The sequence below is a fragment of the Dermacentor andersoni genome, chromosome 7 (assembly GCF_023375885.2).
Source record: "Dermacentor andersoni chromosome 7, qqDerAnde1_hic_scaffold, whole genome shotgun sequence".
NCBI lineage: Eukaryota > Metazoa > Arthropoda > Arachnida > Ixodida > Ixodidae > Dermacentor > Dermacentor andersoni.
Window position 1 is genome coordinate 5394751 of NC_092820.1, and position 27451 is coordinate 5422201.

The 27451-nt window shown below is 49.7% G+C and overlaps 1 protein-coding gene across 1 annotated transcript; it reads left to right on the forward strand.

Moving 5' to 3' along the window:
• Window positions 1–24915: 24915 nt before the first annotated feature.
• On the forward strand, window positions 24916–26260 carry LOC140219492 (putative nuclease HARBI1). The gene is made up of 3 exons (XM_072289297.1): window positions 24916–25083; window positions 25157–25298; window positions 25770–26260. Exons 1-3 carry the CDS (start codon window positions 24916–24918, stop codon window positions 26258–26260), a joined length of 801 nt encoding a protein of 266 aa, XP_072145398.1.
• Window positions 26261–27451: the final 1191 nt, after the last annotated feature.

Sequence of the window (27451 nt, forward strand, 5' to 3'; positions counted from 1 at the left end):
GTGGCTGACTGGTAGGATCGCGCTCGCCGATAGTCTCGCGTCATGGTGGCCGCAGTTCCATTCCTGCTTTGAACTTTTTTTTAAGACGCATAGGACCTAGTTTTGTAGTCTCTCACTAGATGCAGAAACACGAAACCCAAGATTTGCTTTCGGTTCTGGTTTTTCAGCGGCGGAGTTTTTTTAAGCCACATAGGACTTAGTTTTATAGTCTCCCACCAGAAAGCAGAAAGACAATACAATAGGCTGGGCGATTTGATTTCGGTTCAGGTTTTCCAGTGGTGCTCTTGAAATATTGTTTTCTATTTTTCCTTCCTAAAACGTAGCAGTGTCGTGTTCATTTGTTAAGTCATCGCTTTTATGAAGATTTTATTCATTGGACATCATAACTAGAAGCTTGTGCATGGCTTTGTGTTATGCAAAAAAAAAAAAACTTTCGTGCTTTGTAGCATGGAACCTGGGAGAACAACATGGCTATCCTTACTGCGTTCTCCTGGAAGGTCCGTCTTCTTCGACTTTCGGCTGTCTTTATGGCTCACACTCCGAGCAAATCAGGTCCACCTGGACCACAATGCCACCCGGTGGCCAGTGCCATCCCTATGGACGTTCGTGTGGAACAAAGGGTCTGCTAGGCTGAGTCGCTGCCCAAACGTTAATTGTTTCTAAAGATTCATTCAAATAAGAAATGCACCAACTAGGATAGGATGTGCAGCGTCTGGATTAATAGTTACAGTTAATGGGTTCCCTATAGCCAAGTTGTATGAATTCTAGGTGTGGCCGTAAAGAAACCATTTGAATAAATGTCCCGTGCTCTGTCTGCCCCGGTCGCTCTACAGAGAAGGTAGCTTGGCTAGCCGTCAGCATTTAGGATCAACGTATGGCGTCCTCCGTTCGGTGTATTTGCTTTTAATGCGCAGTATTCTTTGGCGAGTACCCCAGCAATTTGGTAGCAAAATTGTGCAAAATCGTGTCTGTAACGCCAAAAAACTTGACGCATTTTCCATATTAATACATAGGTTTTCATAAAAAGGGTTGGGGTGGCCAGCTTGATGTTGGAAGTGGCACAGCATATATTTGGGCATGATACAGAGATGGGCGAAGCTGAATTTTGTACTGATATGGGAGTGGCCCAACCTAAAGGGGGGTGAAATGGTAGTGAGCCAAGCTGAATTTGAGGCCGATATCGGGCTGGCCTAACCTAAATTTGATGGGATATATGGGTGGGTAAGCCTAAGTTTGGGGTAATATGGGAAGTGGGTCAGCTTGGATTTGGTGATATGGGAGTGGGAGAACGTAAATTTGGGGGTGATATGGGGTTGGGCCACCCTAGCCATACCTTTATGTGGCCCCTTGGTCGAAAAAGAATGGAAAAATAGAGTAGGGGCAAACCCGCACCACCGCTAAAGTATAACGGGTATAAAACCTAATATAAAAGAAATGACAAGGGGCTGCCAAGGCAGCCCAAATTGGTTTTAGAGAAAAGCCAATTGATAAAAGAAAAGAAGGCGGAGGCAAGCTTACCATTAGGCCACGATGCTGTATAAAACAATGTCACTGAGAGAGAGGAGGGGAGCAGTAAAGTGTAAACTGCCTCCTAAGAAATGGGTCTGCAAACCGCGCATGCACCCAAACGCACACCGTCCCCAGGGCATCCCATCAATGCCCACGCAGTGACGCGCAGCTGTTTTATTGTAGATAAGAACCAAAGCATCAGTGCTTCTTCGTGGTCGTGCTCTTGCCGTGTGATCTTGTAGCGTCGAGTCGACTTGAATGGTCCGGATTAAGGTCATCTCGACGGTGACGTGAACGTTCTTTTGGCTAAACAGCTGCACAATTTGCACAAGAGTATACAAATGGGAATGGAAAATGGAAAAGATGAACGGGAGAGAAATGAGAATGTACCATGCTGTTAGGGCCATCCAACACGGGGAAGCCCCGCCACAGTTGGCTTATTCAGTGTGGATGGCCAAGAACAGTCATGCGAGAGTAATATGAAATGGTGAACCAAGAGTCATTAGAAGGAGGGAATTAGTGGGCATCGGGAAGCGAAGGAGACACAGTAACAGAAGGAGAAGGAACAGAGAGGGTTACAAGCCGTATTAGTTGCAGGAGCAGGGCGTGGGATCGTGTGGTTTTTATGATTGCGGGGTACATGTCGGGAGAAAGGGCTTCGATATTAGGAAGGCGGCGCAACCGCGAAGCAACAACTTCGGTGCGCGGGCATGAGGTCATGTAGACAATGTCATCTGCATTAGGGGTACCACACGCGCACCGATCAGAGGCAAAAAGGCGGAAACGATGAAAAATAGTATGGAAAGTGGCCGTGTCCGGTGAAGAATTGCGTGAACAGACGAGGCGGGGGGAACCAAGATGGAATGGCATGTACACTCCCGACCCATCTGTAAAGGCTGGTACCTTTTCCCTCGCGCTGCCAGTACAAGTGCCATTGCTGTAATGATGGGGTAAATAGTGTCTTTTTGACCGACCGAAATGAGGTGGGGCAAGAACGAAGTAAACCACTGCGTATCGCCGATGACGCGGCCTCGTCTGCTAGTTCGTTACCTACCACGCCCCGGTGGCCAGGGACGTGGAAGAGGCGTATGGTGCGACCCACGAGTTGGAGCTGGCGCAGCACTTGTTGAAATTTCCAGACGCGTTCATCCGTAGTGTGAAGGCTGGAAATCGCCGTCAAAAGAGACAGGCAGTCTGTATATAGGTGGATTATGCGAGCTCCACGCACGTTCATTATGAACTGGAGGGCCTCTTCAAAAGCAATGGCTTCAGCACTGTATGCGCTAGTGGCATTCTGGATCTTATACTTGCGCACCGCAAGAAGGCGGCCGCGCGGGTCGAATACCACGTATACCCTGCCGCGGCTGTCGTGAAGGCGCCGTCTGTGTATACGTGATATGCCGGCAAGGAGGAAAGTAGGGCTGCCTGGGAGGGTGTCAAACGAGTGAACGAAAATCGACAGGCCGCGCGCGGGTGATGCGACCAGTCGTCGAATGGACGCGCTATGGAGGTCGGGTGGAAAGTGACCTGGCCATAATGCGTGATTTGGCGGAGAGTTAGGATGGAGAACTCTGGCCCCAACCTGTCCAACTCCACATTCAAAGGTGGACAGTTGGCCAGGGTATGCAGTGCCGTGGTGCGCGTGGTATGGTATGCACCGGTCAGGGCAACGAGAATAGAGCGCTCGACAGACAATACTCGGGTGGTTAAGAATGATGATGGAAAAGCCAGCCACCACACCGGAGACGCGTAAGCAATCGCAGGAAGCAGAACCTTTCTATATAGACGCCGTATAAGCACGGCACGCAGCGGAAAGTGCATGCGTAAAGATTTAAGAGATCTCGCCACCAATACCTCGCGTTTGGTCTTTAGAAAATCAACATGGGCGGGGAAATTGAGTTTGTCATCAAAGACCACGCCGAGAATTTTAATGTGGTCTTTGGTTTTTAGATAAGTGCCGTCCAATCTAATGGAAGGACGCCGCTTAGAGGTGCCAATGTGCCCATTGTTGAAAAAGACGAAATAGGACTTTTCGTAACTAATTTTAACCTTGTTTTGCCGCGCCCAATCGCAAACCAAGGTGAGTACAAATTCTGCAAGAGCCTGCAACTGCAAGCGCGACGGACCGGAAACGAGTATAATGGTGTCGTCTGCATATGCCTGGATGTGTACCCCTTGTGGAAGTGGAAGGTCTAATAACGAGTAGATGACCAAATTCCACAGTAAGGGGCTAATTGGTGAGCCCTGAGGACTTCCAATAGACGGACGTGCCGATGCGCCTTCCACGTTTCCCCGAAAGACTACTTGGCGGTCCGTCAGGAAGGATTTCAGTAGGTGGTAAACATTGGCGGGGCAGTGGTGTTGGCGCAGAAAAAACAACACCGAATCGTGCCACACGCTGTGAAACGCTCCTGTGAAGTCTATGGAGATTAACACCGTTGGTAGCTTGTCAGCTTTCAGCGCACTGAGGCGACTTTGTAGGGCATACAGAGCCAGAGGGGCGCTCCGCGCGTGTGTAAAACCGAATTGTCGAGCGTGAAGGTAGTTGTGTGCGTGCAGAATATAATACAGGCGAGAATTTAGCAGTCGTTCTAGTATCTTGCCGAATATAGAGTTCATTACTATGGGCCGATATGTGGAAGGGAGAGAAGGGGGGCGACCGGGTATTGGGATGAAGATGATCCGGCCAACCTTCCACACGGAGGGGAAGTGGATCAAATGGAGAGAGGCATTGAAGATGTCAAAGAAGAAACGCGGAGTGTACAGTATGTATGCAGTGTACAGGAAATATGTCGAAGTCTGGGGACCGCGCCAGCAAGACGACGCGCGGGTGTGATATGGGTGTGATATGGGGCTTGGCCAAGCTGAATCGGGGGTGATATGGGGGGTCGGCTAACTTAAATTTGGTAGTGATTTGCGGTGGGCCATACTGAATTTGAGGGGATAGAGGGGTGGGCCAGGCTTAATTTGGGGCTGATATTGGGGTGGGCCAAGTTAAATTTGGGGGTGACATGGGGACGGGCTAACCTAACCATGGGGGTGATGTGCGGCAGGGCCAAGCTGAATTGGGGGTTGATATATGAGTAGACTTACCCTAATTATGGGGTGATTTGCGGTAGGCCATCCTAAGTTTGAGCTGACGGAGGGGTAGGCCAGCGTTAGTTTGGGGCTGATATGGGGGGAGGGGCCAACCTTGATTTGCAAGTGGTATTGTAGTGGGCCAATCTAAATTTGGTGGTTTGTGGAGGCGGGCCAATCTGTATTTGGGGGTGATCTGGGGTTGATCCTACCTAAATGTGGGGGCAATCTCGGGGTCGGCCAATCTGAATGTCGGGCCGATATGGGCGTGGCCCAATCTAAATTGTGGCATGCATCGGCTCGAAATTTGGGGGCGATTTATTGAAATTCGTGGGTGGACAAACTTCAAAATTAGGGGTGGCCCAATTGAAATTTGGGATTGGGCCAAACTGAAGTTTAAGGCTGGGGAAATGAAAATCGGGTGTGGCCGACTTTAAATTTGGGGGTGGGCTAATTGAAATTTGGGGGCCGGTTTACGAATAGTTAGACAACACCAGTGGTGTTTCTGCATCCTTATCATGGTGAGCTACCACTGGAGTCTTCCCATAATGTCACAGGAGTGCTCTCATCATGACGACTGCGACGTTCAATGTGCAGATCCACAAGAACTCATCGCACACCGAGCTAATCATTTTCTCACCGACGTCATCGAAAATGACTCGCTCGTTCTAGACGGAACACAAGCCTACAACGATAATAATTCAAATTTCAATCGCACGCTAGTCGACACGCTTTGCGTGCACAATTTTGCCAGTCATCTTAATAGGAATCTTGCTGGATGTTTTACTGTTATGTTGCGTCATTTTTCACGAAGGCCTCTACCCGCAAAGAGAATACATTTTTGAGATAGACGAGGCAAGCTAGTATATAACTCATACGAAGCAAATGTACACAGGGTTATAGTGATTTTTCAAAAAATATGTGTAAGTAAATAAGTTTTCAGAAGGTATTGTTTCGACCGGTCATGACAACGATTTCTTCCCGCCTGTCACAGTGCTTTGACCGAAAACCTGATTATTTTCCTCAAACGTGTTGCCCCAATACTACATGGGCTAAATGTACAAAACTGCGGTGCGTTGTCACAGCTTCAAAGCCAGTCTATTTTCTGCACTGTTGGGGATATTGCAGTAATGTGGAGTCTTCCTCATCATAAGAGCACAGAAAGAAAAATATTTCAGTTGGTATCTAAGCGCAAATACATTGAAAGGTCTGAAACAAGCTCTTTTTTTTATATTCGTGGGTTGGTCTTCTCGGCTGGTAGATCGCTCTCCGATCACTTCAACGAATTTTATTTGCGTGCAGCTGCAGCAAAAACGCCGATACTATCGTTTCATTGCCAGGACCATTATGCCCTCCACGCACACAAGAAGGACGCCAGATAATTGGCACACACACTTCAAAAATCTGGTATTGTTTTGATAATTGCAATGTAACGAGGTGTCTGCAAACGGAGCATTTTCTTAGTATCAGTGCAGTGTTAGCAGTGAGAAGCAGTTCCGTCGACCATACCCATGAGGGCATACTAGCCATTGTAGCGCTTTACTGTAGGACAAGTGAAGTGCTAATAACTTGATATGCCTTGCCCTTTCCGATGGTCGTCCATCCATTATGTTATGGTGACGATCAACGTTGTGTCCATCAGGTCTCCTCTTGATTTTTAGCTTCACCATCGCGAGAGTGGACAGAGAAAAGAAGCTTTCTTCACGATCAGTTCCAGCGGGATTCCACCACTCGTAACTGCTGCAATTTGCATTCAATGGCTGGGCATGCTAACCACATCCTTAGTTTCACAATCGTTAGAGCGCGCAGAAAAAGGAGCGCTTTGGTCACTATCACTACCACAAACCCATGTCAATGTAGATATAAGTACGTCCAGGGGCTGGGCATGCTAACTTCTTCGCTACCACCTGCCGCCGCCACCTAAGATTTTCCATGCATACCTGCTTCTTGTTTTCATCGCATACGTCTGCAAGACAAACACGGGTAAGAAAAAGATCTCAGTGCCCTACCACTCGGTGAAGAAGGATGACCAGCAAAGCTGCGTATGTGGGCCCCTTAATGGCAAACTGCACTTACGCCGCGGGTAGGCCCGCCATTGCACAATCTTCGGGATCGGCCCACATATGGGGAGTGCTTAACGCCTGCTTAACCGCCGCCGCGGGTCGTGTTGGTATTGTACTATCTTCCGGGTCGGCCCACGGATGGGGAGCGCTTAACGCCTGCTTCACCGCCGCCGCAGGTCGGGTCGGTTTTGCGCTATCTTTGGGATCGGCCAACGCGTGGGCAGCGCCTAACGCCTGCTTCAGCTCCGCCCCGGGTCGAGTCGGTATTGCACTATCTTCGGGATCAGCCCACGCATGGGGAGTGCTTAACGCCTGCTTCACCTCCGCCACGGATCGGGTCGGTTTCGCACTATCTTTGGTATCGGCCCACGTATGGGGAGTGCTTAACGCCTGCTTCAGCGCCGCCGCGGGTCGGCTCAGTATTGCACTATCTTTGGCATTAGCCTGTGCGTGGGCAAAGCTTAACGCCTGCTTCACCTCCGCCGTGGGTCGGGTCTGTTTTTACACTATCTTTGGGATTGGCCTGCGCGTGGGCAATGCTTAACGCCTGCTTCACCTCTGCCGCGGGTCGGGTCGGTATTGCACAATCTTTGGGATTGGCCTGTGCGTGGGTAATGCTTAACGCCTGGTTCACCTCCGAAGTGGGTCGGGGAGGCTTTGCACTATCTTTGGTATTGGCCTGTGCGTAGGCAACGCTTAACGCCTGCTTCACCTCTGCCGCGGGTCGGGTCGGTATTGCACTATATTTGGTATTGGCTCACGTATAGGGAGTGCTTAACGCCTGCTTCACCGCCGCCGTGGGTCGGCTCGGTAAAGCACTATCTTTGGCATTCGCCCACGCGTGGGCAGTGCTTAACGCCTGCTTCACCTCCGCCGCGGGTCGGGTCGGTATTGCACTATCTTCTGCATCGGTCCACGTATTTGGTGTGCTTAACGCCTGCTTCACCGCCGCCGCGGGTCAGTCCGGCATTGTACAGTCTTCGGGATTTTGTTCTACACGCGGACACGATAGTGGAGAAAGTAGCCCTTAAGAGGAAGCTTTAGCTAGGGTGATGTTATCTAAGTATATGTAAAAGGAGAATTCGTTTTTCTCGGCAAACACTGCACCAAATTTGACAAGGTTTGTTCCACTTTAAAGAAAAACGTAAAATCTAGTGACTGCTGGCTCCGAATTTTCGATTAAGGTCACCATTTGTTTATTGAAAATTATCAAAATAGCAACTATTCGGAAAACGAAACCATTAAGTTTACAGCTCTCTCTTTCGGCAATGAAAAATGATACCACAATTATATGCATTGCATCTTACAGCACCTATGAAGCGGACAATATTAATACGTTACACTGAATCTCAAAAGAAAATTGGTAATATGGAAATACAGCTTTTGCAGAACCCTTGTACACAACGTAACGAATTCTCGTAACATATTGAATTTTTCCGCTTTGAACGATCTAATGGATGCCCTTTAGAGAACCGTGATATATATTGTTGATGCGCAGCTATTAATTTGTTAACTTCGCGCTTCTATCTTTTTCGCACTTTCGAATCTCTAAAATTCTTCGAACAACATTCAGGCCCTAAATGAAAAATCCGCTTCCCAAAGTAACTAGAATTTACCTTTCTGATCATTACTGAGCATTTCTCGCATACATAGGGTGTAAGCCGTAATTGGCGGCGTTTCCAGCGCTCGTTCCGCTCGGAAGTGTTTTTCCGTAGCTCCGGATTTTCGCCCCGTTTGCTGGTTTCTTTTGCCCGCTACTGGAACTCTGTTGTTTATGGACCGCTTTGCGCTTCGTAATTACTACTGGCGCCTATCTACGAGGTCAGTCATCATCTACACCCTCCTGCTGCGCCGTCCAACTCGAGTTCTTGCGTGGCTTCGCGAGTGCGAGTGCCCCCGCGGCACTCGCCGCGTCGGCGCGTAGCGTCCAAGCTGCTGTCCGCTGCGTCGAAAGAGCGGAGCGTTGCCGATGCGACTGCCATCCAAGTCAGGAGCGTGTCCTTCGTGGGGACAAGGGCAACGGGCGAAGGAGGTACCCTGAGCATGGATACCACCAACATGGAGCAGAACAGCCCTGCTATTGTGGCGCACACCTCAGCCAAGAGAACGAAGGAAGCTACTGGCCTTCCATCGGATGAAAATGTAGCTCCAGCAGCCCCGAAAAGACCTTGCTCATCACAACGACTGCCCGCACGACCGACACGCACGTCTCCGGAGTCGCCAAAGACATCGTGGTACAAAGTCGTTATCAACCCTCGTGCTAGATATGACATGTCCACTCTGCACAACCGTATCATTCAAGCGGCCCTGGACGCCTGCCTCGAGACTTCCCGATTTCAAGGTTTTGCTCTACACAAACCCACTAATACGGTCTCAGTATGGGTGTCTGCTGTGGCACTAGTTTATAAACTCGAAGAACTGCAACAAATACAAGTCTCGGAAGAGTTTGTCCTTCCAGTGCAGGCGTACCGCGCCAGTGGTACCGATTTAAGACTCTACGTGGTTAATGGCGTTGACCTTGACGAAGAACCCGAGAGGCTCCTGCAGGAACTATCGTGTCCCACACATAAGGTCGTGGCTGCTCGCTGCCTAGGCAGCGGTCGTACGTGCCTAATCACGCTTCAACATCCTAATTCCCCATCTGAACGTATCCTGTATTACGGCTGCGTACAGCGCCCGCGTCCGTTCAAGCCTTGCGTTGTGTACTGCTACTCTAGCTTTAGACAGGGACACATGAAATCATCCTGCCCCTACCCACCTAAGGACGACACCATGGAGCCTGAACCGTTGGCATCGTTGAGATGCGGCCTATGCCAAACAAACAATCATGACATCACTTCCACGACGTGTCCTACGAAGTTGAAGGCCACTAAGAGGGCTCGACAACGCCATTCTCGACAGCCAGAAAGGACCCCTCGAGATTCATCAATGAAACAACTCCCTGTGTACAACCGTTCTGGCCTCGCTGGAAGAGGACTCTAGCCAGGTGACAAAAGCAAGTACAGCGACAAGTGATGCTGCCACTCGTATCTATAGCGCAGCTGTTAGGTCGTCCACTTCACGACCGCAACGGGCATCACAATCGATAGACGACACGCCGCTTCCTTTGGCAGACGAAGAGTTCGAGATCGACGCTCGCCTGGCCAACCTTGAAAAGGAAATCCAACGTCTCAAGGAACGCCGTACAGTGCTCCGGCGTCGTCATGACGGAGCACGGCCGTCGCATTCGCCGTCTAGTCCTGCTGATATGGCTAACCCGGCATCTGTGTCGAAGCCACTTTCAACCCAAAAACTGCTGCGATTCGTTGCGCAACAGCTCCAGCATCTCACCTCGGTTCTACTGGCCAATCCTAATCTATGATGGCTGCTACGTCTTCAAGTGTATCAGAAGGCGTCTTACAGTGGAACTGTCGCAGCATCGCGGGGAAGGTCGGAGAGCTGCGTCATCGTCTCAGATATGGGAAGCTGCGTGTTTGGGCTCTACTGCTTCAAGAATCCAACGGCCTGCCAGCCATTCCAGGATTTGTGGCATACTCATCGCCTTCAATGTTGGACCGTAGGAGTGCTACGCGCGATGTCCCTCCAGGAAAGGCTGCAGCGTATGTAAGATGCACTCTTCATCAGACACGCGTTGATCTTTCACGGTGGTGTACTCTGTGGCAAGAAGTCGTGGCCGTATTGGTTCGTCTCCAATGCACGGACGTTATCATCGTTTCATACTATGCCCGCCCCTACAGCGGTTGTGCGGCTCGGTTGTGTCTCGGCTGGCTGGCACGCCTACGACAGAAACATCCTGGTTGCCCCATTATGGCAGCAGGAGATTTTAACGCGCCCCACACCACATGGGGATACGCTATTTCCAGTGCGCGTGGTACATGTGTGCTGGACACATTTATGGACGCCCAATTCACTCTGCTTAATAATGTGTCAGTGCCTACCCGTCGGCGAGACCACCCTCGCGCGCCGCCACACTCACCGGACTTATCTTGGTGGCTAGGAAGGACGACCGCCTCGTGGTCATGTGAACCCGACTGCTGGGGTAGCGACCATCATCCGATTCGCCTTGGCTTATTTTCGGGCGGAACAGGCCGCCTCCGCCGACTATGTCGAGTGGTGGACTGGGATCGATACAGGGCGGTATCAGAAAGCAATGTATCCAACTTCATTGTCTTAAGGCGGCATTAGTTATTGCGACACGTACGTCGTGGGTTGATGAATCGCGAACCGCTCCTGATTTGCAACTTCTGCGTCTCTGGGCGTCGCGCCGCCAAGCAGAACTTGCATCAGAACGTGACCCTGCATCAAATACCCTTCGCACAGAGGCCCAACGCCTTACTGCAGTAGCTCGGCGCCATGAACGCCGCTTAGAACGTGGCCGCTGGATGGACTGGTGCTCTTCTCTCGGACCTTCGTCGTCCAATGCCTCCATTTGGCGCAACTTCTGAGTAATGGAACGTGGTCGGCGCCCTCCGGAGCCTGCAGCCTGCGCCCTGTTAGCATCGGGCCAGACAGCAGCAGCATTTGCAGAAACTGTCGCCCACACCTTTTTTCCGTCTTTGGACACAGCACCGCCTCCCTCCGTTGTTCAAAACTGCCTTCCCGCGGACGCAGGCACGCCGCCTACGCTCTCTGACATCGAGGGTATACAAGCTGCCTTCACTATGGCGGAATGTTTAGCGGCGATCGACCTGTCGAAGCCATGCAAGGCACCAGGAACGGATGGCATACCGTATGAACTTTATCAAAACACGGAAGGCAAGGTTCTCGAAGTGCTGTTGGGGGCCATAAACGAAGCTTGGGCTACATGAGTCATTCCCGATTCTTGGCGGCATGCAGAAATGGTCCCTATTCCCCAACCCGGAAAACCCCAAGATAATATCGCTCATATACGCCCAAAAGCACTAACCTCAACGTTAGACAAGCAGATGGAACGTATGCTCGCGACACGTATTACATGGTGGCTCGAGCGGTACTCATGGTATCATCCTGGCCAAATCGGGTTCCGTGCTCATCTAGGCGCAGAGGATGGCCTTGCTTACCTATCTTCTATGGTTCTCATCGAAGGCCGCTCCCGAAGAATTCGCACGATTCTGGCAATGTATATTCGTAAAGCGTACGACCATGTGAGTCACGAAGCAATTCTCCTCAGAATTCTCCATTGGCTTCAGTTCCCTAGCCGTGTCTGCACATTCGTCGAAGCCTTCCTGTGCGCTCACACCTTCACCATTCGCCTGGCTGGCCAAGCAGCAGGTCAGTTCGTCGCACATCGGGGTGTCCCACAAGGATCTGTGCTCGCACCAGTCCTTTTCAATATTGCTCTCCTTCCACTAGCCTGGAGGCTAGCCACGATACATAACGCACACTACATAATGTACGCAGATGGCATCACTGTCTCGTCAGTTGATCCTGAAATCTGCCACCAAGAACAAGCGCTCCAAGAGGCCCTAAACATGACGCACAACTGGTGTGCTCACAGAGGCCTTGACATTTCCAAGGACAAAACGACGTACATGTCAGCAGCGAACAAGTATGGGCGCCGTGTACTGGCACTCCGGCCTCTTCAGGTAACTCTGGATCAGCAACCATTACACGAGGCTTCAACTCTCCGTGCACTCGGCCTTGAAATGGATTCCTCCGGATCTGCGGGACCATGGGTCAAGAATGCAAAGCAACAGGCCGCAGAAACGATACAGTTGATACATCGGATTGCCAAGAAATCTGGCGGAGCGAGCACCAACATGGCTCGCCTTCTTGTCCGTTCTGTATTGCAACCACGACTCGTCTACAGAGCCCAGTTTCATCATCTCACGAAGGGACAATGGGCTCCCCTTGAGGCCATTAATAACGAAGCTATGCGGGCCATGACGGGACCACCACGTCTCACTCCGTTGCCAACCCTACAGGCTGAGTCCCAACTCAACATTATTGACGAACTCGTACACCTACGTCGATGCGCGCGTGCCCTAAAGCCATCATATTTCAGCTCGGCTGCTTCACTTGCCCGGTACATGGGACACGAAATAGACAATCCAGCATCTACGAGACCCGATGTAGCTCCGTGGAAAAGGGTACAATTAAGTGACAATAAGCCTCTTGGTCGTCTGTATAGTCCGGTTCCTCGTCAGGCGAATGCCCATGTTGCCCGCCTTCATCGCGCCGATGACAATCAAGACGGTGCGACTCTTGTAGCATACACTGATGCCAGTGTTAATGGCACCATGATTCACACAGCTCTCGTGTGTCCATTGATACCAGAGGCAGGCCATACGTGCTCGTATGTTGCCGATGCAGCACCACCGGCCTACCTTGCCGAGCTTGCTGCCATACGAGACGGCTTGGCCGCGTTGCTACCTACTGTTCAAGATGCTCGATACTCTCAAGTCATCATTCGCACAGACTCGACTCAAGCCATCCACGACATACGTAGGGTGTCTCGGTCCACTCTATTCTCAGATAGCATTCACCGTCTTGCTGCCACTACGAATATCCTCATACGCGTCCAGTGGGTGCCTCGAGCAGCCCTGCCGGGTCTCCTTGAAGCAGATATGGCAACCCACCCACAGATTACAACATACCCACTTCCACATTTTCCTGAAGACGCCTGTAGACGACTGATCCGGGAAAAGGAAAACCTCCAACGTACCACGCGAGCTCTCATACCTCCGTGTGGGTCAGACGTGCCTGGTGGGTTAACTCGCCGAGAGGAGGTAACGTTAAGGAGGCTACGTGTCGGGGTCGCGCTCACCCCGTCTGTGACTGCTGTCTGGCCACAACAGTACCATGGTCCTTACGGCTCATCGTGCCCATTTTCCAACACAGGAATCCAAAATGTGACACTGACACACCTATTATGGACCTGCCCAGGACTTCATCTAATCCGTCTCCGCCACCTCCGGGCGGCAGGCCTTCGGCCTGGCCGCACACCCGACCTTGAACGTTGGATTCATGGAACCCATCATCATTCACTTCTAGATTTTTTGCACGAGTCGAATCTGTTCGTGTATATTTAACATCTTTTGTATTATGCCTAAGGGCATGCTTTCGAATTAAAAAAAAAATTTCCGTTCTCCCTAGGATTGAGCAAATTTCAGTAAAATCGGTCAAGGGGTTATCTGAGAAAACCGTTTTGGCGTTCTACATCTATTTGAATAGGCCGCGGCGGAGTTGGGCCCGAGTTAGTACTTCCTCTTAACGGTTTCCCTATATATCAAAAATAAAGAAAATAAATGCCCCAGCCATCAATACCGCAGCCCCAGATTTCGTCACGATGGCAGCGCCACCATCGGCACGGCTCCGTGAATAGCTACCAAGTTGTTCACTTTAGTTATCTTCCTATCCTCGGCGGTAGCGCATTGTCTTGATGCCAGTAATGCGCTATATCTGCACGATCATTGCGTCATGCATCGCTACCGCGAGCAATCAAGCTCTCGGCGGCACACGTCCGCTGCTATATTGACAATAAGAACTTAAACTGCATGCCTTGGAAACAGCGTGAATAAAAATTGAAAGCGGACTGGCCGACCACAAGGAACGTGCTCACGGGGCCATACTATTGATGACAGCATCACAAAAGGCTAGGTGCGGTCAGGTTGACTTTACAGGTTTGCAAGTAATGACTGACGGGCTAGTTGCTTCATTATCACAGAAAGAACAGCGCTTCAAGTTGTTAGCGCAGCTTGCGTGTGGCTCCTCCTTTGTGCCCTGTCTTCAATTGCTTTTCTGTGACTTTACATATGTTCTTTTGCTGCGTCAATTACGCCTTCCAAGAGCATTTACTTCGAAAATTTTTGTTCGCATGCCTCTTGCAGAAGCATGTTTATTCGAAATTTCTTCGCTTGGCTGCATAATGTCTAGGACGGGCTCCAAGCTGCTCATTTTCTTTAGCCATGTAAGATAAATTAATGAAACGATAATTAACGTAGCTTTGTTAATTATGCACACAATTTCTCGACCTACTCCGCATCCAAAGGTTACCAATCTGAACACTGGCTTGATAAAAGGATGTCACCTTTGCTTATATTGGTTTAATAGCTTTGTTTGGTGCAGTTAGAAGCAGACGGCATAGTAATGGTGTGGGAGGCTTCTTAAAAAGTAAGTATGAAAGTATGGACTGGTAATCTTGGCGCAAATCGACTTCATGAGCTTAAGAGGAAGCTTTAGCTCGAGCCCAACTTCGACGCCGCCTATTCATAAACATATAAAACCCAAAAACGTTTTTTCTGAGATTACCCCTGGACCAATTACAATGAAATTTGTTGCATTTGTGAGAGTAAGTTCAACTCTAGCGACGGTTGGAAGCGGAGTTTTTATTTAGGGTCTGAATTTTGTGAAAAGAATTTTAAAAAATACGAAATTTAGAGAATAAGAGACGCACGAAATTTATAAATTAATAGCTCTGCATCAAGAATAGATATCGCGGTTCTGTGAACAGCATCCATTAGATCATTGAAAGCGAACAAGTTCTATATGTCAATTTATATCTTACGGGAAATTGTTACATTTGTGTATGACGGGTTCTGCAAAATCTGTATTTCCATATTGCTGAATATTTTTTTAGATTCATGTGTAACATACCAATTTTGTCCGACTTAGATCTACTTTTAGATGAAATTCATAGAATCCGCGTTTTGCGACGCCGAACTGCGCATGCGCAGCGCCCTAGCGGCTGAACACCGAAGCAACTTGGCAGGTTCGCGGCCGGACTCAACTCTCTCCGATTGAGTGGAGTGCGGCCGTGGCAGGCGCTGCACTTGCCAGTGCAATAGGGCGCCAGCCGTTCCTCTTAGAATTTTACAGACCGGCACATATCCGTGTCTTGCCGTTCTACATGGTTTACCCCGACGTATATCGCGACGACCCCTGCCCGTCCGGCGGGAGACCTCCACTCTAGCACACATGCTCTGGGAGTGCGGGTCGAAATACCCCAAGTTCAGCAAGGAGGAGTGGGACTCGCGTTTGCGTAGCCCCGCTCTGGACAAGCAAATCCGCGCTGTCCGGCGTGCCCGTGGCTAGGTCGGTGGGCTAGACCTGCCAGTCCCGACGTGGGATTAGCCGGATGCGCGACGAGTTCGCGTCCTCGCCGGAGCTCCAACAAAATTATTTCACTCACTTGTCAGCCTTGCCATTCTCGCTGCCGTACGCATGAAACGCCTTTCGAACATCATTGCCATGGTAATTTGGCGCGATGGAAATGTCGTGTCTCGTTTACGACTGCACGTCCCGTAACCATCCCAGCAGGGCAATGTAGATTTTCCGATTTCCGTCAGTAAAACGCGATCGACAGCGCCGTGAAGCCTGGACTAGGGCTGCGCTTTGCGACAGGTATGTACTGGCGTATGGAGTTTAGCTCTCTGTTTTTCTCATTACTGACTCATACGAATAATCTCGACGACGGCCCAAATGTATGTTTGAGCTAGCGAAACAAACTATCTCGGAACTCGCTCCACCTGTTGCGAAGTGTTGTTACTTTTCGATCCTCCCAGTATGGTAACAGCAACAATTCCACGGTAGTGTCGATCAACCACAGTTCTTCAACCGTTAACGCCTCTTAGGTACGAACCACGTCGTCGCGTGCGGCCGAGCAAGAGGTCATTGTCTTGGCCCTCCTGGACGACAAACATGCCAAGATCTTCAGCGACTCCAAGGCAGCCATCCGCGCATTCAGCGATGGCGCCGTGTGTGAGGAAGCCTGTCGAATCCTCGACGGCAAAAACATCGCCACCCACACTCTCACGTGGTTCCCCGCTCACATGGGATCCATCATGGGAGGCCCCACAAACCTCAACCAGCTGGCCCACTCCATGAGGTGAGGTCTCCCTTTCCACGACCATGGAGAATTACCCCGCCAGCCCACAGTAGTGAAGAACAGAGATCAACCGACCACATACAATGAAAATACGCAGCACTTTTATCTCGGCACGAGAGGCTTTCGCTCTCCTCACCAGAGGTTGAATAGAGCGTAGGCATTAGCCCTCAGATTATTGCAAATAGGCTCGTATCCCAGCCCGGCTTTATTCCACAAGCTTTATCCCGACACTTAAGCCACTAGTTCTTGCAGGCACTGCAATGACTTTGCTAGCCTAGACTATATGCTCTGGCGTTGCCCCTCGTTATGAGGCACAGAACAAATAAATGAGAACAAGTGGCTCTCCGCTATCAAGAGCCCCGATGCCGGGGCACAACTATGGGCAGTCTAAAGGGCCCGCGATGCGGCGGTCGGGCATGGCCTGACTGTCCCAACGTGGGAGCGGCCCGCAGCGCGCTCAGTCATGTACCTCAGGACCTTCATTAAAGTTTTCCATCCATCCATCCATCCATCCATCCATCCATCCATCCATCCATCCATCCATCCATCCATCTATCCATCCATCCATCCATCCATCCGTCCATCCATCCGTCCGTCCGTCCGTCTTCTCTGTGCGTCCATCCCTAGAACGCCCGTCATTTCGCAACTTCACATCGTGCACGCTTGCAGCTTTATAAACGCTCAACGAATGCTCGTGATGTCGGCGTAGTTATCAGCCGAAGCTAAGGCTCATTTTCCTGTGCGGCATCTTCTGGATTCGAGCGGTGCCTGTTACTGTGCTACTGACTCATTTCAGGGGTGTCTTCGCTGTCGCCCAGACATCTTGATTTCATAGTGACACGTGCACTTTTCCTTTTTGGGTGACCGCTCTTCACCGTCAAACAAATGCTATCCCTCAGCGCGGGACGCGTCGGCATGTATTGGAAGTTTCTCGAATGTTATCAATCGTTCTATTTATCAATCGCCGAACCTTGTGTAGTCTGGTTGCATGTTTATGCGATGCGAATGGTGTAGAACGTTCTCGAAGACACGCGGGCACCAGCGACTAGTCTCTAACATTCCACGGCTCGTGTATGCAAGCGGATGCGCTTGACCCGCTGATCAGATTTCGACGATCGCCGACTGTGTTCGCCGCTATCGTCGTGCTTTAAATGTAGCCTATTATTGTGGGCAAAGGTTCGGTCAATAAAAGTTACTTTCGTCATTCACTAGTATTGCTGCTGTGTTCTTTGCCCTCACTACTACGTGACAATACTAACGCCTTCTATGTACACGCCCTAGTTCAAAAAACGGACGCAGTCGACCGCTATAGTCGTACCGCGGCGCGTTCTAAGAGGAAGTAAGGCGCCCCAAAAACAAGGGGCATCACCGATTTCGGTCATTCTGACAATTTTTTTTTCGCATTTTTGGGGATTTACACACACTTTATGTGGGTAAATAACGTATGCAACTTGGTATTCTGTTGGCCTTCCCACTGCTTGTGTATGTATGTGCGCCTAGCACATGGCACACCATAAAGCCAGACATGCAGTGGTGAAACGTGATATTAGCCCTATGAGCTACACCTCATGCCTTATTCGAGTCATGAGTTTTTGTGCGTACTCTTACTGTTTTATTACTTATTCATTTTATGCCACAGGTGCCAAGGAAGCGCTTGTAAAGCGTTGCCGAAACTGTTCTTCCAGCCGTTCGCCACGCTGGAGAAACCTCCGGGTACAAAGCATTCACCAGCGGGCTCGATGGCTAGCTGACGATGACAAAATATGACGGCGCGTACACGTTGTTTTGGTCTTGTCTCACACGGTGCTTGTTTGGCCGCGAGTCTCGCGTGGGGCGGCTGTCGCGGCGCGCAGTCGCGCCTGCCAAATTGTTTCTCGTATCCACCGCACAATGGCGCCACAATCCATCGTAAAAGGCGGATTGTGATATCATGTTTCATTGCTGAGTTAGGGAGTTGTAAATTAATAACCTCGTTTTCTGAAAATTCTTGATTTTTGCCAAATTTTAATAAAAAACTGGCGACCTCAATCAAAAATTTGAAACAGTCACTAGATATTAAGTCTTTATATGAAACAGACCTCGTCAAATTTCGCGCAGTGGTTGCTGAGAAAAACAAATTCTGCTTTTACATGTATTTAGATAGGAGCATCCGATCTAAAGCTTCCTCTTAAGCACATGTGCCCAACCATGCACTTCTGCCTTTACAATGGACTATTCTCAGCCCTACGGTACATTACACAGGGTGTGCGAGAACATTGTCCACGCTCCTGTTTAGATTTCTGAGCGCTGGTGGCATCAGGCTCGCTTGCGTGCCATCATCAGGAATAAAAACAGCGACCTGGAGGAAAGCACAAGGTAAATATACCTGGTAGCGAAGCTTCCATAGTAGCCCTTACGTTCAAAACATGGCGGTTCATCGGCGGTTCATGGGGCTTAGCGCTATCTCTATGTGGTGGGAACACTTCCGGCGGAAGAAAAAATAATGTCACGCCATATCCGTTAAAAGCAAAAGTGACGTCATTTTGTTTTCGAAGGCGCGAAATTTGTTTTGTTGGCCTGCCTTTGGAGCTATATATTCAAATGCCCCGCCATTCGACTTGATGGGCGTTTCGAGCATTCAGCGCGGAAAGCGACGCTGGAAAAGGCCAGCCGTAGGGTTGTCGCAATCGCACTCCTGCACAGAACATACTTTCTTTGCAGGCCGACCAAGCTTTAGGTGCAGAGTGCTGATCCTATCGTCGGATGCCAAGCCCGTCGGCCAGCGCAGTCGCACGAAAACAGCCACACAATTATCTGGCGCTCGTAACTCCCTACTTTTGACTAAACAGGTTAAGAAGCGAAGAAGCTACCCGCGTCACCAAATTCAGACAAACTTCGACAAGCAAAAAAAGCACAACCTCTGAGCACACCTGTATTTCAGCACGTGAAGTTCACGACCACATTTCAAGCGCTGCATTGCATTGCGAGTGATAGTGGCGTCAACGCCCGCTGTAACGATGGGCTCTGAAAAGAAATGTATTTATTGATAATAATAAATTCAGTAAACTTGTATTTTCTTAACTGGTCTTGTATACATCACGATTTACCAGGAATGAATCTAACTATGAATGAATCTAACTATGTCTCGCTTGAATTTAAAAAGGCAAACGCTTTTTTTTTTCCCAATGTTTGTTCCCTCCAAATATAGTCGCGCTTCAATCGCTGCTCCCATAACCCCCCTTGCTGATGTCGGTGACAATTTGTACTGAACAGCTTTTCGCCCGAAGCTTCGCGACCTATTTGGATCGACCTTGGAAAGCATTCGAAACATTTTCAGTACTTTGTAACGTATGTATCAGTGTGTACATGTACGTTAGAACAAAAAGTACTGAAGTATTAGGATGACGGTTTCGCTGCATTTATTTTGGCTGTCTAATGTTACGATCTAAAAAAAAAATGCAGTGATTTTCTGACAATTAATGCTGACATGAAATATGAACTCCGGCACAGTACTCGTGGTGGAAGTGGCCCCTGGAATACAGGGCTAAATTGAACCACGAAATGCTGGTTTGATAAATACCAGTAATTGGAAAGTGTTTAGCTCTTGAATTATCTGCATGTCGGCGCCGCTGTGCAGTCCTTGGGGGCCCATTTTACAACGAGCTCTATGTTTCTGCTTATATTAAACGCAACTGTATTCTCTTTTTTTTTTTTTTTGCGGGGGGGGGGTGAGTTTTCTTTTGCGTCTAATCACTGTTCCAAAGTTATAGGTTAGCGCAAGACGCACCTGCATGTGTTTCTAACACTCACTATGTTGTCACGGATTCAATAGCGAAAGAGCGTTATCTTATCAGATTGCGCGCGTCCAGCGAATACTGGCGTACATTCTCCATCATATTTGAAGAACCGAGATTGCGCTGCAATGTACGGGCATTCCAATCTGAAGAACTGATGTCTTGATCCGTAGATTAGATCCAGAGAAAGCACTACTATGCGCACATCCATCGTTGTGCTTTGAGTGTTTTCCAGCGCAAGCTCGCCTTTTATAACCTGTTATATTCGTGACTCACTCTCTTGGAGGTGTTTTGTTCATCACATCACTACAACGGGTAAGAGTATAGACGTTCTCCATCTTCTTTGAGTGAATACTGGGAAACGGACTAGGACTGTTCTTGGCGTCGGCGTTTAGACATTTACCGCAACAACTTGTTTTTCATAAGTCACTTTTCAATTTAGGAGGCTGTAAAAGACAGCAACCTTATATTAATATGAGGTCTTCATAATACAGAACATTTAAATGCTTATTAGTCGGCTTTCACGTCATGTTAAGGAATTTCAATAAATATATCCTTATGATAATTAAAAGCCTTTCCGTTTGACAACGTTTCATCTGAGTTCCCCTTTGCAAGCTGATACCGACGTGCAGGTGGTTTATATCGGGGGCACTTGACATATGTCCAACCGTCAAACAAAGAGTAATTCCGAGTGTTTCATTTCAGCAAGGCGTGTTATCCTCCTGCCTTTCATTTCCGTTCGATAGCAGGCGTAAGACGAAAGTGCTGCATGAAGAGCGTAGTTAGTCCAAAGCAACGAGCTACCGTATCTCGCATAGCATGTATCGCTGTCATTTAGGCTTAGATAATAAATTATATTTTAAATCGACGCATCACGAATCCGAAATGAGCTGCCCGCGACCAGCCCAGATAGGTTTCTTTCATTTCGTACTGCGTGCTAGCGGCTAATAGTACCTTACGGAGCAAAGCGCTAAGTGTGGATGTGGCAGAGAAGGCGCTTTATATACTGTCTCGACACCCACCGAAAATTGCACGCCGCGCTGCTGGCCATTCCCAGAAAATTGTATATGTGACGCCTACCCATTTGCAACACAGCAACATTGCTTTGCGATGGGAGAGTCCAAGTGAGAGACAGGGTAGTTATGGAGATGAAGACACGCTATTTTCTGCGCCAACTTAGGAATGAAGGAATGAATGCCTTCAATTATTGAGAAAAAGGAGCAGCAAGTATCAGTGAAACACGTCTCGGCACACTGGGAAAGAAGCGAGTCACAAAGACAGGAAAAGCTGGAGCCCGGGTGGCAGGCGAAGTCGCACTTTAGGGTCAAGAGAATATAAGCGAGAGCTGGTGAAACCAGTTTAATTCCAGTGTAGATGTGTGATGTGGCGAGTGAATGATTGGAGTCACCGCCCAACACCCGTCCTTTTCGGCATTATAACCACCTACCATTCTTATTAACAAACGTTTACTGAAAACCAATCTTGGCAATTACTTATTCATCAGCCATGCTTCACCGCTCGTTCCTTACTGGCAGGGTCCGTTGATTACAACTACGCTGCCGCTTCAAGTTATAACTATAACTTGACGCTTGCGGTTACGCTTGCTATACTCGGGACCCTTGCTATTGCGGGAATACTATAAACATGGGTTTGTTGCACAAGTTAGAGAACAGACATTTTAGAACTCCGTTTCTCGCCTTACCTACGCTCAACACAAGCCGCATTGCAGCATGTTACGGTGCGGGTCCCTTCAAGACAGAGACGCGAACGCCAACATCAGAACGCGTTAGAAGACAGGGTGCTGTCTTGGGCCTCGTGCCAAAGATATCTAAGCGAATAATCAATTAGCAATCATGCTGTCGTTTCTATGCAAAGAGGTTATATATTTAAACTTCTGGAGTGACAGTCCGATTTGCCTCCTACGGGAGCGCGTGGAGCCGCCGGCGGTCATATTCTTAAAGGAAAAGGAGGGAGGCTAGAGTACGTGGCCGCGGTATACGGCGCGGTGCTCTCTGTTCTTGCGGTTCTGCGAGGAAAAATAAAATTAAACCCCTTTAAGAAGTATATTAGTCCGCCGTCGTGTGCCGCTGTTGTCAAAAAAATGTCATGGTGGTAGGCGCCTGGTGTTCTGTGTCTATTAAGTTGCGTGAACTAAAGAACAGTCGTGTTTCCTGTTTTTATCATTCAGTAACCTGTCGGATGCATCGACAGTGTGATGCCCTTTCGTCGATACGTGGTGCTGGCCCGCATTGGCAGCGACATGGCGTCAAAATGTATCATCTTTATGCAGGGGCGTAGCTGGGGGGGGAGGGCTTACGGGGTTTTAGCCCCCCCCCCCCCAAAAAAAAAAAATGTTTTCGTGCTGCCGATGAACCGCCGACTAAAGCAACCCCCGGCGTAGGAAATCATACTCGAGTTTGTCTAGAATGTATTTTTTCACGCTCGAAAAGACATTTCACTGCGAACATTGCGAACTCGGCCTGGATTTCGCGTCAACGCCAATGTTCTTATAGTGTTTGTATAACTAAATGGAGCGTAATAGATTGAAGCCTCAATGCAGCAATCGCACAGGTTCGCAGCGACTGACTGCGCGTCTGCATGCTCGTCGGCGCACTGTTTCGCTTTCGCCGCGTGCGCGTTTTCGCACCGTGCCATGAGCTTTAGGCCGCCGAATATGAGCATTTGACAGTATAGAAGCAACCATTGTTGCGTGGGCGCTATCAGAGCTGTTCAAAAATAATTTCATTGTAGAGACTTGGACGCCTACGGGGACTGTGATTTGCCATCGCGACGATTCAATCTTTTATTTCTAAATTCTTGGACGTTTCAATATTATTTCTCGAGTTGCGCCAAACTGTATGTTTATCGGTGTTCTCAGCGTGCGATTTCCCGCTGCTTCTCTTTTTGTAATCCAGTGCATTAATTCATAACACAAACATGACCATGTGCCATGCTTTTTTTTTTTCTTCTTACCGCTCCCTTTCCCCTCTAGTGAACTTACCAGTATCTATAGCATCGACAAGCGTCCCTTCCTTTCTTTAGATCACCCTGAAGTTCATAGACCAAACCGTCCTGACCTTAGTCGGGCAGCGGACTCGAGCGAGCGTGTGAGTGCGCGTTTTCCGAACATCGCAGTCCCGGCGCCGTAGCAGAAATCTTCCTCGCGTCTGTGCTTGCTGCATAGCCGAGTTGTAGCCGATGGCTACCTGCCGCTTTTATGTTTCGCGAGCCAAGCTTCACGCAGCTTCTTGTCCTGTGGCTACGTATGAATAAGGCTGACACCGGGCTCCATTGCGTACGTCCGGCACTGCGGCACCGAGCAGTAGCCTACCATGTGGCGCGCCTTCAAAGGCAGCCACTACCTATTGTAGTGCTTTCCATCGTTGTAAAGGAGACACTCGAAACGGTAAAATATCGCCACTAAATGAGGACCGCAGCGTACGAAGGAATTTAAACTCTCGTTTTCAGCTGGCTTCGGCACTCCGGAAGCACCCGACGCGGCCGCTATGTCCACGTGATCCCTAATAGCACGTCACGCGGATGGTGGCGCCAGCTTCTCCAGCGGTGGAGCTCGAGACCAATACGTGCAGTGAACTTTGTTTGCACTGACACTTTCTTGCCCTTTATCAAGCTGCATCTTCGCGTTTGTATATCCCATTCTATCTTCGCATTTCTAATGCACGAGGGCTAATCGAATGAAAGTGAGCCTAACCACCCCGCGCAATAATGGTTCGGTTACTTATCTGCGAGGCATGCTGTCACAAAGTACGAGCGCACGCCCCTCTCGAGATGGCCGCCATTGCCGCCGCAGACGCAACTCCACTTGCACGGCGATGGGGAAGAGGGCTCCCCATTGCTCCTGAGCCCGCCGGACCGGTTCGTCACGTGGGTCGCCGGAGCGTGACGAGGGACGAGGCGGCTCCGCGAGCGGGCAAGGTCGTTTGGAAGACGGAGCAGCGTGGTCGTGCTCCGGGAGACAGCTGAAGATGTGGTCGGCAGGCTGAAACCTCCAGGCCGAAGTCTTCGCCAGTCGATCGACAGACGGTGCAAGTCCGCCAAGATCTTCGACTGGGTCGGTACAACGTAAAGCTATTTTGTTCTGTTTTTATTCCAAAATGGCCGACACCGCTCGCTCATTGGTCGAATTTTTTGAGGCCGCGCCCATTTTTCCTGCCTGTCAAGCGACGTCAGGAATGCTCAAAAACCGCCACGTCAAAGTGTCGTTGACGCAGCCATTATGCTAAATTATGCCGAACAAAGCCGCCATATTCGTGGGATAACCGCCGAGTCCCGCGTTTCGTTTGGAATAGAAAATGGCGGCCTTCTTGATTGCGTTGGCGGCGGCGGCGGCTCGTCAGCCCGGGCGCGGGAAGAGCGAGCCAGAGGATGCGTTTGACATGCCAGACGATCTGATTCGGCGGCACTTTCGCCTGACGAAAGAAACTGTGCGGTGGTTGTCCGACGAAGTGGCGGTGGAACTCGGAGGCGTGAGAAAAACACGGCGCTGTCAGTGGAGCGACAAGTGTTGTGCGCGTTGCGATTATTCGCAACGGGCAGCTTCCAAGCCTCGGTAGGGAGCGAGGAGACGATCGGCGTGACCCAGCCTGCGGTCAGCAAGTGTGTGCGACGCGTGGCGGAGGCAATCGTCCACACCGGGGCCCGCAACAAGTGGGTCCATTTCCCGAGGATGTCGGAGGAGAAGGCGGCCGTGAAGGAAGGGTTCCTTCGACGTGGCTCCATTCCCGGCGTCATCGGATGCGTGGACGGCAGCCTTATAGCCATCATCGCACCGAAGGGCGAGCAGAAGGCTGCATTCATGTGCCGCAAAGGCTACTACGCCCTCAACACAATGCTCGTAAGTATCTCAATTTTTGACTAATTGGCCCGTCATAGCAACGCGTGGCTTATGCTGTGCGCGCTCTCGTCAGATCTGCGACGCAGGCATGCGGATCCTCGCCGTCGACGCTCTGCCACCGGGGTCAGACCACGACGCCCACGTCTGGAGAACTACGTGGTTGCGTCGTCGGTTCCAGGAGGGGCATGTTGCCAAGGCCGGCGAACACCTCCTCTGTGAGCAGCGGGAAAATTTTGTACAGTTGCAATTCTGGCAGCATGCAGCAAAGCGTGTTGGCGCCGTAAGAGAATATTGAAGCCCGAACCCCTTATGCTATAGTAGGTTATTAAATATAGGCGAGATGTAGAAATTTTTCAATAATATCTGCACGCAAGAAAGTGACAACACACGTGCGCTGTACTTTAAACTAATTTTTAATGTGAGTGTACAGTACACGTGTTGTCACATTCTTTTTTTTACACTGATAGCCATTTGTGAATGAAGACTGCACAAAGAGCTAGCTGCCTTGCTGCAAATAGGAATGCTACTATGTCCCAGCTGTTGTTATCTGTGATCACAGCTGCGTCAGGTGCTCAGCCTGTATACTCCTTTATTGCAGCCTTTCTGTAGTAGGTGCATTTTACATGATCCATGCTTCGCCTACTAAATTTTGTGCAGATTTCATATCATTTTTTATGATCCTGCAGGTGACAGCGGCTACCCCCTGGAACCATGGCTCCTGACCCCAGTCACAGGCCACCCTCCCGTACACACTGCAGAAGGCGGGTACAACACTGCACATGCTGCCATGCGGTCCGTAGTGGAGCGGTGCATTGGGCTTCTGAAGAGCCGTTTCTGCTGCCTTCAGGGGTATCGCGCGCTCCACTACAAACCAGACCGTGCTGCCAACATCGTTGCAGCGTGTGCAGTGTTGCACAACTTGTGTCTTGACGAAGGCGACGTGTTGTTGGATGATGTTAGTGATGACAGCAGCAACAGCAGTAGTGACGATGAAAGTAGCAACCCCTCCCCACAGAGAGTTCCCCGAGGGAGAGCAGCGCACATAATGTACTTGAAAGGCTGTGCTGCCCGGGATAATGTTATTAGCTCCTTCGGCACGACACGGCAGCAGCACCAGCACTACCTGAAAAGGGTGCGAAGGCGGCTGAGTCGACAGCAGCGCCGACAGCAGCAATAAACACGTGCCTGACACTGCAGGCAGATGTTTATTACTGCTTTCTACACACCTAATAGAGAGCAGGAACCAATGTGAAGAAATGTGTGCAATTAGTGGATAGCGTGCTGTTTTTTTATCGAATCTGCTCCATCACAACCAGCGTTTTCACGTGTCCTCTGCCAGTGAGCTGTCACCAACGAAGATGATTGCATCATTCCACTGTGATACTACATGAGAGCCTTTCATTTAGTACCTGTGGATAGAACACTTTGTGTTTATTAGCAGAATGTTGTAGCCACTTCTCTGGGCAGCTGGGGTTTGCCAAATGAGTTGCTGCTGCTGCTGTTGCTTCTGTCATCACCGACATTGGCCCCGCCATCTGCACTGTGCATGGGAGGATATTGGTCTTCGTCTCCTCGCTTCCTATTTGGGCTGCTGCCAAGCACAACACTTCTCGCTCCACCATGTGTGCTGTTCTCACGCACCTTGTAGACCCTGCGTTGTTTTGCCACACAGCCACCGCACCGTTCCTAGACATAAGGCATATGCCGAAAACGATCGCCTGGCATGTCAAGCGCGTTATTCTCCCTTGGGAGAGTGTGCATATGTAAATAGTTCTGAAATTGAAGGAACACGAATTGTAAATATTAATTTCACGTGCCACTTGCATTGTTTAAAATCGTTTATTTAAATCTGCTTTGTAAATAAAACCATGTGATCCATCTTCAATGCCATCTTTCATCAAAGCAAATGACAGACAAGTACACAGAGCACGGCTTCATGGCGCCAAAATAGCCGTGTGATGTTCACTACATGGGACCCAGTACACTAACAATGGGCCGTTGGCAGATGTTAAATTGCATAAATATGACACGAGCATAATGATCTTCTTTTTATTTATCTTGTCCCCGTAGGCGGACTGTGATGTCCGCCTACGGGGACATCACTGTACCCGTAGGCGTCCAAGTCTCTACAATGAAATTATTTTTGAACAGCTCTGATAGCGCCCACGCAACAATGGTTGCTTCTATACTGTCAAATGCTCATATTCGGCTGCCTAAAGCTCATGGCACGGTGCGAAAACGCGCACGCGGCGAAAGCGAAACAGTGCACCGACGAGCATGCAGACGCGCAGTCAGTCGCAGCGAACCTGTGCGATCGCTGCATTGAGGCTTCAATCTATTACCCTCCATTTAGTTATACAAACACTAT

What these genes read in the sequence shown, in the direction of transcription:
- LOC140219492 (XM_072289297.1), top strand. Translation starts at nt 24,916, where the DNA reads ATGTCGGAGGAGAAGGCGGCCGTGAAGGAAGGGTTCCTTCGACGTGGC. An exon ending in ACGCCCTCAACACAATGCTC is followed by an intron (nt 25,084 to 25,156) that starts GTAAGTATCTCA and finishes CGCTCTCGTCAG; the next exon opens with ATCTGCGACGCAGGCATGCG. An exon ending in GGCCGGCGAACACCTCCTCT is followed by an intron (nt 25,299 to 25,769) that starts GTGAGCAGCGGG and finishes ATGATCCTGCAG; the next exon opens with GTGACAGCGGCTACCCCCTG.